The sequence below is a fragment of the Gastrolobium bilobum genome, unplaced genomic scaffold, assembly GCF_033153095.1.
Source record: "Gastrolobium bilobum isolate Gb01-03AN ecotype WA unplaced genomic scaffold, APGP_CSIRO_Gbil_v1 utg9061, whole genome shotgun sequence".
Taxonomy (NCBI): Eukaryota; Viridiplantae; Streptophyta; class Magnoliopsida; order Fabales; family Fabaceae; genus Gastrolobium; species Gastrolobium bilobum.
The window spans coordinates 112,086-125,766 of NW_026897738.1; the positions used below are offsets into that span (position 1 = coordinate 112,086).

General features: G+C 32.6%; 2 protein-coding genes across 4 annotated transcripts; both read left to right on the top strand.

The window, feature by feature from the left end:
- The first annotated feature begins 1,450 nt into the window (after positions 1–1,450).
- LOC133309633 (beta-glucosidase 11-like) lies at positions 1,451–5,626 on the top strand. 3 transcript variants are annotated; one of them, XM_061510425.1, is made up of 13 exons: positions 1,451–1,611; positions 1,746–1,815; positions 2,062–2,117; positions 2,272–2,347; positions 2,530–2,601; positions 2,715–2,802; positions 2,938–3,193; positions 3,372–3,487; positions 4,152–4,372; positions 4,600–4,631; positions 4,741–4,828; positions 4,979–5,069; positions 5,230–5,626. In XM_061510425.1, exons 1-13 carry the CDS (start codon positions 1,483–1,485, stop codon positions 5,483–5,485), a joined length of 1,551 nt encoding a protein of 516 aa, XP_061366409.1. In that variant the 5' UTR covers positions 1,451–1,482; the 3' UTR covers positions 5,486–5,626. The 3 variants fall into 3 exon arrangements, with proteins under 3 accessions (XP_061366409.1, XP_061366410.1, XP_061366411.1); XM_061510426.1 differs by lacking the exon at positions 4,600–4,631 and having other exon boundaries at positions 2,077–2,117; positions 4,152–4,417; positions 4,754–4,828; XM_061510427.1 differs by lacking the exon at positions 4,600–4,631 and having other exon boundaries at positions 2,077–2,117; positions 4,152–4,386.
- Positions 5,627–10,008: 4,382 nt separating this feature from the next.
- LOC133309657 (protein trichome birefringence-like 3) lies at positions 10,009–12,396 on the top strand. The gene is made up of 6 exons (XM_061510454.1): positions 10,009–10,189; positions 10,305–10,545; positions 10,674–10,845; positions 11,062–11,261; positions 11,430–11,588; positions 12,066–12,396. The coding sequence occupies exons 1-6, from the start codon at positions 10,009–10,011 to the stop codon at positions 12,394–12,396; spliced, it is 1,284 nt and encodes a 427-aa protein (XP_061366438.1).
- Positions 12,397–13,681: the final 1,285 nt, after the last annotated feature.

A 13,681-nucleotide genomic window follows, 5' to 3' on the forward strand; every position in this document is an offset into this window, starting at 1 on the left:
TTATTTTCAAAACTGTAATAAATGCGTAATTAATTTATTAAATAATTTTTTTTGCTATGTATATGTACAACACCAACGTAATAATATAATGGGTTTTATGTTTATTATTTTACATAACTTCACTTTCTTAACACACATTAAAGAGGTGGGGTCCACATAATTTTTTTTTCTTTCATCATTTCACTTTCTCTCTCCCCGTTATTGTGTGTGTTGAAAACTATATTTATGTTATGTAATATAACATTAATAAAACTCTAATATAATACAAGGGAATGAATCAAGAAAATTTTTCATGTCAATAAATATTTGATAATTAGGACTAAATTTTTTTTTGATATTCATAAAAAATTAGAATAAAGCAACATTAATTATAAATCGTTTTACTATAAAGTTAGTATAATAAAAAAATAAAATTTATAATTTTTATAGTTTAATTTAGTGGCTAACAAAAAAATTTAAAGATATATATCTTCTTTGAGTTCATTTTTTGTATGATGCTTATATTATTTACACGATCAAACCATGTAAATTTTTTTAAACAAAAATATACACAATATTTTATGGGTTCTATAAGAGTTATGTTGTAGGAAAAGTGAGTGTGTAATGTTATAAAGATTCGTTTTGCGTGCCATAATTTTTTTTTTTCTTCAAAAAATGTGAATCCCACAAAATATTATGTGTGTAGAAAAATTTATTATGTGATTTAAATGAAAAATACAAACTCCATATTTTATTTGGAGAACTTGGAAGCAAGTTTCTCGAAAATCACATCGAACATGGTTATTCTTTTTTTTTTTCCGTGCAGCACGCATAAACATTTTTCTCTTTATCATATTCAGCACGTCGCGTTCAACTTTTACACGCTAGAAGTCTTTGACACGGCTCTTACTCTTTTATTCTTAAAACAGAGCACTATTTCCTTATATAATGTGTTTTTCTTGATTCCCTAATAAAGTATTAAATAATACCCATAAAGTTCTTACCTTAATGTTTATTATAATTGATAACCTTTTTGCATTCTTCACTTTATGTTATACCTGACATATCTCTTTATTTGAAAAATTATATAAATCTTACGTATTGTATGTTATTCTTATATACGATTCTTAATTCTTATATCATTTCTTGTTGTAAATAACAAATTAAGAACGTATGTATAAATTTCTTAAACAAGATTAATTAGTATAAACTCTAATAAGTGTTAATTTTAAGGCCAATAACTAGTTAACATCCTGCAGCAGCATTAAAAACAAACATAAAGTCCCACGTGAATTAATTAAACATTTTTTCTTTTACTTTGTTGGGTAAGGAATCAACACGTAGTGTTATACATGTCTTGTTTTTTCTGACATCAATATACATCATCTGAATGAAACAAGCTAGATTATACAATTCAAAAAGAAGCACATACACATTTGACTACTAAGAATTCAATAAATATATGGTTGATTGACTGAAAACACAGCTGAAAGCATAAGCAGTATGGGGTTGATGTTGAAGGTGTTTGCTTTGACAGCAGTGTTAATAGCACTGCTCCCCTCTGCTTATACCTTCACCAGAGATGACTTCCCTTCTGACTTTGTCTTTGGTGCATCAACCTCAGCTTATCAGGTTCTTCTCTCAATCTATTTCTTGTTTCACTGTACTAGTCTTTTGATGCTGTTTCTGATTAAGTATTAAACCACTCTATCTGTTGCTGATTAAGTATTTAACCATATATTTATATAATTGGGGTAATGTGAAAGGTTGAAGGTGCTGCAGATGATGATGGCAGGAAGGCAAGCATATGGGATACATTTGCTCATGCTGGAAATGGTTCAGTCCTCTTTTCACATATATAATAAGGACAGGATCCGTTTACAAACTTTTTTGAATTTTTTTACAATTTACACTGTATTCTCCCGGGAGAACATAGTGTAGTTTGTAAAAGTTTGTATTCTTCCGGGAGAATATAGTGTAGTTTGTAAAAGTTTGTAAATATAACCTGTCCCTATATAATATCCTCTATTTCTTAATTGAGTTTTTAATTTAAAAAAATGAAGATTTCAAATATATTTTCAGGGAATATGTACGAAGGTAATGGAGATATTGCATGCGACCAATATCATAAATATAAGGTCTGTGACTTTGGAATATATGTATAGAGAATCAGAAAAAAGTGGGATATGCATGCACAAGATGCATCATATGTATATAACTGGCTTTAAATTGATGTTGTTCAACTTAAAAATACTTTGCACTAATTACATACCTAACCTTGATTTCCTTCAGGAAGATGTCCAACTCATGGCAAACATGGGCTTAGATGCTTATAGATTTTCCATATCATGGTCTAGACTTATTCCAGGTAATATTACCAATATGTTGTTTATGAGAGATTCTTAAATCAATGCCTAAAGTTCTGTATTTGACTCACACATGGTTTTGGTTTAGGCGCAATGAATCTCTGACTTCATTTGAATGTAGTTGCCTTGATCAAAATTTTATGTCGATTACTGTTCTAAACAACTTGTTTTCATGTACTAGCAGATGGAAAAGGACCAGTCAATCTCAAGGGATTACAGTATTACAACAACCTTATCAATGAACTCTTAAGTCATGGTTGTTGTGAAGACTAGATTTTCCTTTTAAATTTTGATTAACACCTAAGAGAGGTTCTTCCAAGATATATGCTGATATGTAATTGTTTGTGTTGATGTTTCCTCATCTTGTAGGAATCCAAGCACATGTTACATTACAGCATTGGGACCTGCCACAAACACTTGAGGATGAATATGGAGGATGGGTTAGTCGAAGAATTGTGTATGGTTCCCAAATTCCAAGTCTCTAATTGTATTGCCATCTTGTGCTAGACAAAAATCATGCCAAGTGCATCTGGCACAAAATTGAGAAATGGTTTTTATTGTGATTAAAGTATCAATATGTGTATGCTTGTAGGAAAGACTTCACAGCATATGCGGATGTGTGCTTCAGAGAATTTGGTGACAGAGTTAAGCATTGGACCACGGTCAATGAGGCCAATGTGTATGCAATTGGAGGCTATGATTCAGGAAAATTACCACCTCAGCGGTGTTCTCCTTCCTCTATAACTAACTGCTCCAGAGGAAATTCCTCAACTGAGCCATATATGGCAGCCCATCATATGTTGTTAGCACATGCTTCAGCTGCCAGATTGTATAGGAAGAAATACCAGGTAAATATTATCTTGTACATAACATGCACCACTCAACTTTGTCACTCATTAGGCCTTCCATTTGCATTTTGGACCATAATCAACAGGATAGCATATGAGATGATCATGATGATGTCATATTGAAATGGTGATAGTCATCATATAATTTGTTCAGAAAACAAATCTTTGTTAAATGCAGGGCATGCAGCATGGGTTTATTGGCTTCAATCTCCTTACTTTTGGTCTTGTTCCACTAACAAATACTAGTGAAGATATAAGTGCCACTCAAAGAGTCCAAGACTTCAGTAACGGATGGTAAGTAACAATCTGGTAATGATATCTCTCTCTAATGTCTGTTGACACCCGATTTTGCATTCTGGGATTGCAAAGGGCCAACTTCACCCCAAAATATAAAAATAAAACACAAACTGTTAAGTGAAGACAACGGATATTTGGAGGTTATGGGTTTGAGAGAGAAGGGTTTAGAGGTGTTTGAAGTATTACATCAAGACTCGAGACATCAGATTTAGAATGCTCAACCGTATTATCTTCTGCTTAGGGAAAACCCTGGAGTTAATTCAAGCGATTAGGCCTCAGTCCATATGGATTCAAATAACCATGCTCTCACCTATTGGGATTGTATGTGAACATATTATTTGCACTATATTATTAATACATCCAACATCTAACATGTCACTTCGTATAAGAGTAGTTCAAGCTTAAAACATGGTCAACACACATGCAACTGTACCTTTAAGTTAAATTATAAAGAATGTGTTGACAATGATCAAAATCAGTACCCCTTGATGTTTACATACAATAGATGAATGTCAGAGAATGATTTTGTATCTCTTATAGTTTTGTAACAAAGGATATTTTCGTATAAATCCAACATTTTTTTCCCAATCAAATAGAAGGCATAGCATTCAATTATACATTAATTGTAACTGTAGGCTTTGTCTATGATTTGCTATTGCAGGTTTCTAAATCCCTTTACATTTGGAGATTACCCTGATATAATGAAAAAGAATGTTGGCTCAAGGCTTCCTTCCTTCACCCAAAAGGAATCAAATATGGTTAAGGGCTCAATTGATTTCTTAGGAATAAACTTTTACTACACATTTTATGTTAAGAACAATCCTGACAGCCTGCTCAAGGAAGATAGAGATTTCAATGCAGATATTGCAGTGGAACTTGACAGTATGTTATTGCACGTTTCCTGCTGTTCTGATTACATTATTCTACATTGAGCTTTAACAAGTTACTCATACATAGATGTTTCCTTGTTCTCTGATATCTCATCCTCAACTTTATGAATCAAGATACTTCTTGTACATGGATAGACATATTTTCTTGCTATTATTTGCTTCAACAGTAGCTTTAATGAGTTGTAGTAAGAGAGCAAACTAATGTTCTTTTGGTTGTAGGACTTGATCAAAACGATGCATCTTCATGTGAGGTAAGAGTAGAGTTTCTAGGAAAATGGTGCAGTTCTTTGTTTATTTCTTTTTATTCTTTTTCTGAAGATGGATCTTCAGTGCTTTCCACTAACCAGATGGTTCTTTTAGATTCCAATCACAACCTGGAGTTTGCAAGGGGTGCTAAACTCATTGAAGAACAATTATGGCAATTTTCCAATTTACATACACGAAATTGGTATAGCGATTTTCTTATTTTCCAACAATTTATGACATGATCTTTGTATCTCCCTGAAATCATCATTACAAAAGCTTCACATTTCTTTTATTAACAAATTCAAGGTTCCAATTATCAAGTAGTGTGGTAAGATTTTTTTGAGCTTTGCAGGCCAACAAACACTTCGAAATTCATCATTGGATGACTGGCCGAGGGTTAAGTACTTGCATGAATATATTGGGAGCATGGTTGATGCACTGAGGTACCTCTACTTTGATTTTCATTTTCAAGTAGGGACGTTACAAAGGGTGTATGATGTCTTAACATGACACCTCTATAGTTTATCTGTCCATTGTTTCATGAATGCTAACTATGTTTTTTTTCCTTCCTCTTCTTTTCCTTTATTCTTGACACATTGAAAGGAGTGGATTGAATGTAAAAGGCTATTTTGTATGGTCCTTTTTGGATGCATTCGAGTTACTAAGTGGATATGAATTAAGTTATGGCCTATATTACATAGATGTGAAGGATCCAGACTTGAGGAGACACCCTAAGCTCTCTGCTGAATGGTACTCAGATTTTCTGAACAGGAAGCCTATGGACCCAAAGATCACCATGGAAATTGAGAAGAATGCACGTGTGCTTTCACCTGCTCCCACACTGCATAATTCCACTTAAAGTAATCAGCACAAGTTAAAACTGAGGATTTTTTATTTTTCTTTTTGGGGGAGGGGCACTTGATAATTTTCTACTCTATGGTACTATGTGAATGAATAAAATGACATGGTTTATGGTGTCATTATGTGAAACTTAACTAGTTTTTTTTATCAGTGTGACATGAGGTATCTGTCCTACTATATTATGACGATAGTAGCATTTGTCTTGCGAGTGTTCATATTCCTTCAAGCTAAATATGTCTGACAAAATGAAATTACACAGTATACAAGCTGATATGTATTCAATGTTGTTTGGTGTGCACTACGGTTGATCTTCTTTAAGGTTTAATAATGGGCGTCAAAACAGGTTATTATATACGGGTCAATCCGTGACACTATGAAAATTTGTGTTTGATTAACTTGCAAAAAAATTTATGTCGTGTTCATGTTGAGAAAAATGACATGCAAAATATTTGTGATTTTTTTTTTTTTAATTTCAACCTATTTTTTTAATTTTTTTGTCAATTACCACTTTGATCTATAGTTTGCTGTGACATTCGTATTATGTCGTATCAACCAGCAAAAATTCATGTTATGTTTGTATTGAAAATTTTAACACGAATAAAGATTCGTGTCGTGTTTCGTGTTACGTGTAATCACTGTTTTGACATCCCAAAGCGTTTGAGCTTTTTCTTTTAATCCTGTATGGCTCTGCTTGTTACCTAACACTATGGCCTAATAGGGTATAAAAGTCAACGTTGTGTCCAAATATCACTAATTCTACACTTGTTAATCTCAAAAATCAAAAATCTATTTTTTTTTTAAAACCAAAAATTTTAACTTTTAAAAAAATAGAAATCAAAAGCAAAATATTTTTAAAAAAATATAAACAGCTTTAACTTTTATAAAAATTACTTCTAAAAAAAGGCATAAAAACAGTTTTTTTAATAAAGCAATTCAAATGGGCTCTAAGTTATAGATAGTTGTCATTTATAAAAACAAAAACAAAAAACAGCATACGTTAGTCCCTATATTTTATTCAAAACCTTAAAACATTAAATGTTTACTTTTTTATACTTAGAAATCTTCATTGTTTCTATTTCTATCTAAATTAAGGTTTTCACCACATCTCACTAGCACTTAAATTTCAAACAACCAATGCGTCATATTAATTTTTTTTTATTTTTTGTAAAATGTGACTTGATGAGTTATGTCCAATTCATTTCGGCCAATTTGATAAGATTTATCTTTAAAAAAACGTTAAACGTTATTAGCATAAATTATGTGAGTTATGTTACAATTTAAATTATTAAAAATAAGTAAATCATCTAATGACAAAAATAACTAAAGTATATACAAGTATCATTTCTCTATTCTAAATCATTTTAAAAAAAAAATTAAAACCTTTTTGAATCGGACATTAATTATGAGTTGCTGAGCAAATAGGTACAACATGAACCCATCTTCTTGGGCCCTACAAGTGGGTTCATTCAGGGCCCACAGGTCCAGCAAGAAAAAGGAGGAAAGGGTTTAACTCAGTCTTTATACTTTCTAAATAAGATTAGAAGCAAAGAAAGTTAGAGGGAACATTTTGTTACCTACACTTGGAAAATTGATGTAATGGCATTTGGTGAAGTTCATTTTTTCAAGCAACAGCGTAATATATCACAATGCAAGTTGGGTACTTTTTTATTCATTATACCCAATTATAGTAATGAGATTGATGTTGATGCAGGATTACATTAGTGGTTTCTATTGCTTAATGATTATTTTGTGATTGATTTTGTGTGTTTCCAACTTACATGCTTTGGAGTCACCCAATCAAGCTTTGTTGAGTTGATTAAGGATTGAATAGTGGATTTAACACTTATGATTGTCGTTAATTTAAGGATTTTCAGGTCAATTTTCAGTTGTACGGTCTGTGATTTGGTTAGTGCAACCACTGTGTGTATATCAAGTTGTAATGTCCATATCCAAATTGGAAACATTTTCAAAGCCCCAGATCTTGGGTGGCTTTCACCACTGAAATTTTCACATTGTTAGAGCCTGCAATAGGGTTAGTTCATTGCTGCATTGCTACAACTTCTTTGGAAGATATTCCCACAAAAACAGCTCACCCTTCACACCCCACTTTATTAAACAATGATATTTCATAATTTCATGTGAATAATGAATAATTTGTATGTGACAATTTGTATATACTTAATTAGACCTATAGCATGCATGCTACTACTACTCATTACTCGGAGTGCATTTAATAAAAAGACTCAAGTTTCTTGCTAATGACTTCATCTAGCTTGAATATTTTAATAGGATTTGACCCGTGTTGAAAATACTTAGATCTGCACAAGGAAACAAACTGAAAGGTATTTTTTGTGGTGTATTATGTACAACTTAAAGAAATAAATATTAGGGGTGTGTAAAATAATCAAAAAATTGAACTGAACCGCCCTTAAAATAACCAATTTTTAAAAATCAATTCATGAACTAAACCGATTTTTAAAGAATCGATTTTTAGAACCAGTTTAAGAACCGAACCATTTTGAACCGAACCGTTTCCGAACCGAACCGTTTTTCAAACCGAACCAAATTGATTTTTATAAATTTTTTTTTTTAAATAGAGTTGACCCAAACCGGTTTCGAATCGAACCGAACCATTTTCAACCGAACCGAACCACTTTTGAACTGAACCGAACCATTTAAACCAATTCAATTTGATTTTTTAAAAAATTCGATTGGATTCGACTTATGCACATCTCTTCTGATAAGTATATTGTAACTTCATCTTATATTGGACTTTATAAACAGAAATGTTCTGAATATGCAAATCAATTATCATTTTCAGATTGTAAAATAATTCTAACTAAAAAAGAGTTATTTGCCAAATCACTAAATCATGTATAGAAACAAAATACTATTCTTCTGCAATAAAATTCAAGTAAGTTTCCTTCTCATGCTAAGTTTGAAGTACATTCCAACCGTGTACCTCACATACTTTCAGTCTTTACGCAACTCAACCTTCAACATCTTATTTCTTTCTAAGAAACTTTACTTAATTTATTTTCACTTTTTTTATTTTCTTACACTTTTGACTTTGTTTCTCACTTCATGTTAAGTTCGATCGAGTCACCCTTTTTATCTACCTTATTTTTTTCCTCTAAGGTTCAATTAAAGTACATTTGAACCATCTCTTCTCCCTTGTTTGCATAAAGGTAAAGTTCTTAAGAAATCATATAACACTACTAAGAGTAACATAATAGCAATTCCCACCCAAAAATGAAAACTGACAAGGCCATTTCTTTCCAATTTTTCTAGTTTCAATTTACATCCAATCTAGCTTCTAAAGATTTGGAAGAAAGAGCATGGCAAAAAGGTAAGAAGGTACAAGTTTTTCAAAGTTCCTAAAAAATCACAAAAAGACAAATAAATATACAGGAAAAAGGGAGAGAAAAGAAAGAAAGGAAGAAAGTTGCCCATGTAACTAATTGTTGCTATCAGAAAGAAAAGTTTATTCAAATAAAAACATATTGGAAGTTATCACGTCCCACTCAATATTGGAACAACCTTGCATAATTTACAGAGATAGATATAGATTGTGAAAAGAAGAACAATATTGCTTGATTACATTCTGTGTCATAGAGAAGGGCATGTTTAGTTCAATGTTAGGAATCACTTCCAAACGTGATTTGTGATCTTAGCATTCTTGTTTGGTAGTTGTTTGAGTAGAACCACATTCAATTGCTGAACATGATTCCACCTATTAAACGGAGAACAATAGAAAATCACAATTAGGTGTATAATTTAAAACAGATACCATATTAACTTGAAATAATGTCATTAATAATAAGATTTAGACTTAATAACTTTTCAAAAAATGTCCATAATCTCAATGCTTAAACAAATTCAAATTGTCACTTAAATGAATTCTGATATTTCCACAGTATTTTTGTTGTGCAAATCGTGTACATTACAAATACTACTTGGGGATTCGTTCAACACTGCACAATAGACCAATCATGTGTGTGAGCCATACACAATGCTTAATCCGTATATCGAAAAGTAATGTAAAAAGGTGGTGTAAGAAACAATTCTTCTGTATAGTAATCATTTCTGAGAAACATGTGCTAGATAGTGGGAAAAGTTCTGTTGAATATTCTACAAGTCATAAGAGAGAGAATCAGAGACGTAACAAGCCTCCATTAGTATATTTCCCACATGATGAATATTCTAAAGAGTCTACGTAATAATGTAGAAACTAGAAAGCATGATAGGTAGCTTAATGCATAGCTTCCTCTTCATTGACATTGTATGAGGAGCCCAAGATGTTAGCCTTTCAACTCATTCCTTAACCTCCAGTATCCTTTACCAATTTTTTTTTTTTTTTTCTTAATTACTAAAGTATACTATGCTTTAACTTCACTCCTACTCAAAAATGCATAAAACCTTCCCTCTAAACCCTTTGTATAATGTCCTCATCATTCTGTTGTGCTGTGCATCTATTCATTCTCTTTCTTCCACATTTTGGCTTCTATCATCTCCTTCTCCATGATCATTTCAGGAATAATGAAGCCTTCCAGAGGAAAGCTGCCTCTACCCATCACTATCATTACAATCAGTGTTCTTCTCTTCATAGCTGTCTTGTATGCAGAAAGACTCAGTTTCTTTTCCTCCAAGTCCATTTTCAAGTTCAAATCCTGTCCTAGAAAGAACACAAAACCAAAACCTAGTAAGTTAGCTTCACATATGCTACAGCACAATTCTCATCTCATCTTTGCCTGCTATGTTTGTTACCATTTTTTATTCTAATGCAGTGATGTCTCATATCATGATTGTCCTAGCAGGTGATAAAAGAGTAGAAGAGGTGGTTGTAAATGCATCATGGATTGATGACAGGTTTGATTTTGACCCAGAGGAGTGCAATGTTGCCAATGGAAAATGGGTGTTTAACCATTCAATGAAGCCTCTTTACTCTGACATAAGTTGCCCTTATATAGATAGACAATTCTCTTGTATCAAGAATGGGAGGAAAGATTCTGATTACCCCTATTGGGAGTGGCAGCCAGAAGATTGTACCTTACCCCAGTAAGTTTCACACTTCCAACATGCCAATTGTGATTGCAGAACTTGATTTATGTGTCACCTACTTTTTGGCCATGGATATTCATGTTTAGCTGATGTAACCCACATTCCAAAATGACTACTTTTTGTAGATTCAATCCACAGCTAGCCCTCAAAAAGCTTCGAGGAAAAAGGCTGCTATTTGTAGGGGATTCACTGCAAAGAAACCAGTGGGAATCTTTTGTCTGTTTGGTAGAATGGGTCATACCTCAAAATCAGAAATCTATGAAACTAGGGAGCATTCATTCAGTCTTCCAAGCCAAGGTATTGATACATTGAATAGATGGTCAAAGATCATGTATTTGACACGATCATCTACTAACTTAACCAGAGGCTCTTCTGCTTCTCAATCATGTAATTGACACAAATACAATAAAAGTTGTAACTATTAGGATTTCTTTTGAATAGAACATACTAACTCTTGGACATCAACTCATTTGAAAATTCAAGCTAATTCCTTTTGTATCTGTGCTTTCATAGGAATACAATGCTACTATAGAATTCTATTGGGCCCCATACCTTGTAGAGTCCAACACTGATATCAATATCATAGGAGACACAAAGAAAAGGATAATAAAAGTGGATGCTATAGCAGAGAGAGCCAAAAACTGGACTGGAGTGGATATCCTTGTTTTCAACACCTATGTATGGTGGATGAGTAGTGCCAAGATTAAGTCACTGTAAGTTATCTTTGAACCTATCTGATTTAAACTACTCACTAAATCAGCATATTCTATGTCATTCATCTTTTTGTTATTGATGATAAACATTAAACAGTCTCTTATGGCATTTGATCTTTTAACCAAAAGGAAGAAAATGGTGTCTAACACCTAGTTTATGAATTTCAGATGGGGTTCATTCTCCAATGGAGAAGAAGGGTTTGAAGAATTTGATGCACCAGTGGCTTATAAGTTAGCTTTGAGGACCTGGGCCAACTGGGTCGACACAACTATCAATCCAAACAAAACCAGGGTCTTTTTCACAACCATGTCACCTACACACACAAGGTCTCTCTCTTAAGAAAACTTCAAGTTCAGCTTTCTATACCAGCTTAAGCTATAAGGCTATTAGTCAAGTAGTTCTTTGCTTTATACACCTCGAATTTGTTGAACGTTATCAGTAAATTGCTTAAGATTCTGTTAGAGAATAATATAAATCATTAAAATGATCTTCACCCAACACTTTAAGGTTTTGGGTTGAAATGGTTCTTAACATGGTATCAGAGTCTCAATGACCATAAGGTCACGAGTTTGATCCTCACCGTCCCCCACTTTCTAGTGAAATTAAATAAGAGCACAAGAAGGTAAACCAAAAATGGGATCTGTGCAATATCTAAATTTCAAGTCTAAGGGACTCTTGCGTGAGGGAGTGTGTTAGAGAATAATATAAACCATTAAAAAGACCTTCACTCAACACCTTAAGATTTTGGGTTGAAATGGTTCTTTAAGAGATTCTAACAAGTATAAGTTGTCTTCATTTCTCAGAAGTGAAGACTGGGGCAACATGGAAGGTGTCAAATGCTTCAATGAAACAAAGCCAGTAAGGAAAAAGAAGCACTGGGGAACTGGTTCTGATAAGAGCATAATGAGTGTGGTGACCAAAGTGGTGAAGAGAATGAAAGTTCCAGTGACTTTCATTAACATAACACAGATCTCAGAGTACAGGATTGATGGTCATTCCTCAGTTTACACTGAAAATGGAGGGAAGCTCTTAACTGAAGAGGAAAGAGCTGATCCACAAAATGCAGATTGCATACATTGGTGTTTGCCTGGAGTTCCTGATACATGGAATCAAATATTTTTGGCAATGTTATAACAAATATCTTTGTACAAAGATGCATGCCTTTATTTTATTTTATTTTTTTCCTCTTTCTGACATGAAAAGATGTCAACTATTTTGTGTCTGTACATTCATCTTTTAATGCCATTTGTGTGATATAAATATAATGCATCATGAATACCTATATGCAGATTCCAGCACATCAAAGCACCTAAAAGGGTTACATTGACACATACATAGTCATCTCCACAACTAACCTGTGTGTTGACAATAAGTCTCATACTTGCAAGTGAAAGTAAGGCCCAGAAATTTCATGACTTGTGACATTGTTTTCAAATAAAAACAGTCCCATTTTCTTCCTTTTTTTCTAGTTAATCTAAGGATAAGGACTAACTTTTTGGATCAAACCTGAGCATAGTAATTTGTTATTCCTCAATGTACAGTGGTTGGCCAAAAACATTAAAGAAAAAAAAAATTCAAATTTTTTTAATTATTGAAGTTCTGCATAATCTTCCTATACAATTGTGCAGCAACAATTTTGGAACAGTAAAATTGAATAAAATGTTTTTAAATATTTTGATGTCAAGTAGTGAATTTTTATAATATTATATTAGGGGAGGGGAAAATAAGGAAAAAAAATGTTTTAAGACAAAATGAATACCTTGTTTGGATCGGTATAATCTTTCAATAAAAATACATGAGATTGTAGGGTAAATTAGTAAATGTATTTCTGTTTTTTCTTGTATAAACAATTGCTCACATAATTTTGAGCTAATCACCCCAAACTGATGACTCTTAAAAGGAGAGAGGAGAAATTTTTTTATGTTTAGAAATCACGATTATCAAGAATATGCTGGAAAAGTGAATTTTTGTCATTTCAGAAACTGCACTGCTGGCGCTAGTGGCACCATCATCACTGCAGCCGCTGAGATTCGAACTCAAGTCCTATGAAGATGTCCAACAAATACTTACCACTAAGCTGAGTTTATTTGTTAGTTAATATGCACCATTTAATATATATATATATATATATATATATATATTATCTATTTAATAGAATTATTTCAAAATAGCATTTAGTGGGAATCGAACCCTTGTTATGAAGATATAAATTACTAAACTACTTGCACCATTTAAAATATTTATTATATAATTGAGTATAAAATATAAATTTATATATATATCCGGTTCATGCGGTTGAACCAGTGACCCACTGACCCAGTACTCCGACCGGGTCGATCACCGGTCCGGATTTAATAATATTGTTATAAAGTGTTCACAAATCAAAATTTCGAGAAAATCATGTTTTTGAAAAAAAAAT

What these genes read in the sequence shown, in the direction of transcription:
- LOC133309657 (XM_061510454.1), top strand. Translation starts at nt 10,009, where the DNA reads ATGATCATTTCAGGAATAATGAAGCCTTCCAGAGGAAAGCTGCCTCTA. An exon ending in GAAGATTGTACCTTACCCCA is followed by an intron (nt 10,546 to 10,673) that starts GTAAGTTTCACA and finishes TACTTTTTGTAG; the next exon opens with ATTCAATCCACAGCTAGCCC. An exon ending in AGTGCCAAGATTAAGTCACT is followed by an intron (nt 11,262 to 11,429) that starts GTAAGTTATCTT and finishes TATGAATTTCAG; the next exon opens with ATGGGGTTCATTCTCCAATG.
- LOC133309633 (XM_061510425.1), top strand. Translation starts at nt 1,483, where the DNA reads ATGGGGTTGATGTTGAAGGTGTTTGCTTTGACAGCAGTGTTAATAGCA. An exon ending in CATCAACCTCAGCTTATCAG is followed by an intron (nt 1,612 to 1,745) that starts GTTCTTCTCTCA and finishes GTAATGTGAAAG; the next exon opens with GTTGAAGGTGCTGCAGATGA. An exon ending in CAAGACTTCAGTAACGGATG is followed by an intron (nt 3,488 to 4,151) that starts GTAAGTAACAAT and finishes TTGCTATTGCAG; the next exon opens with GTTTCTAAATCCCTTTACAT.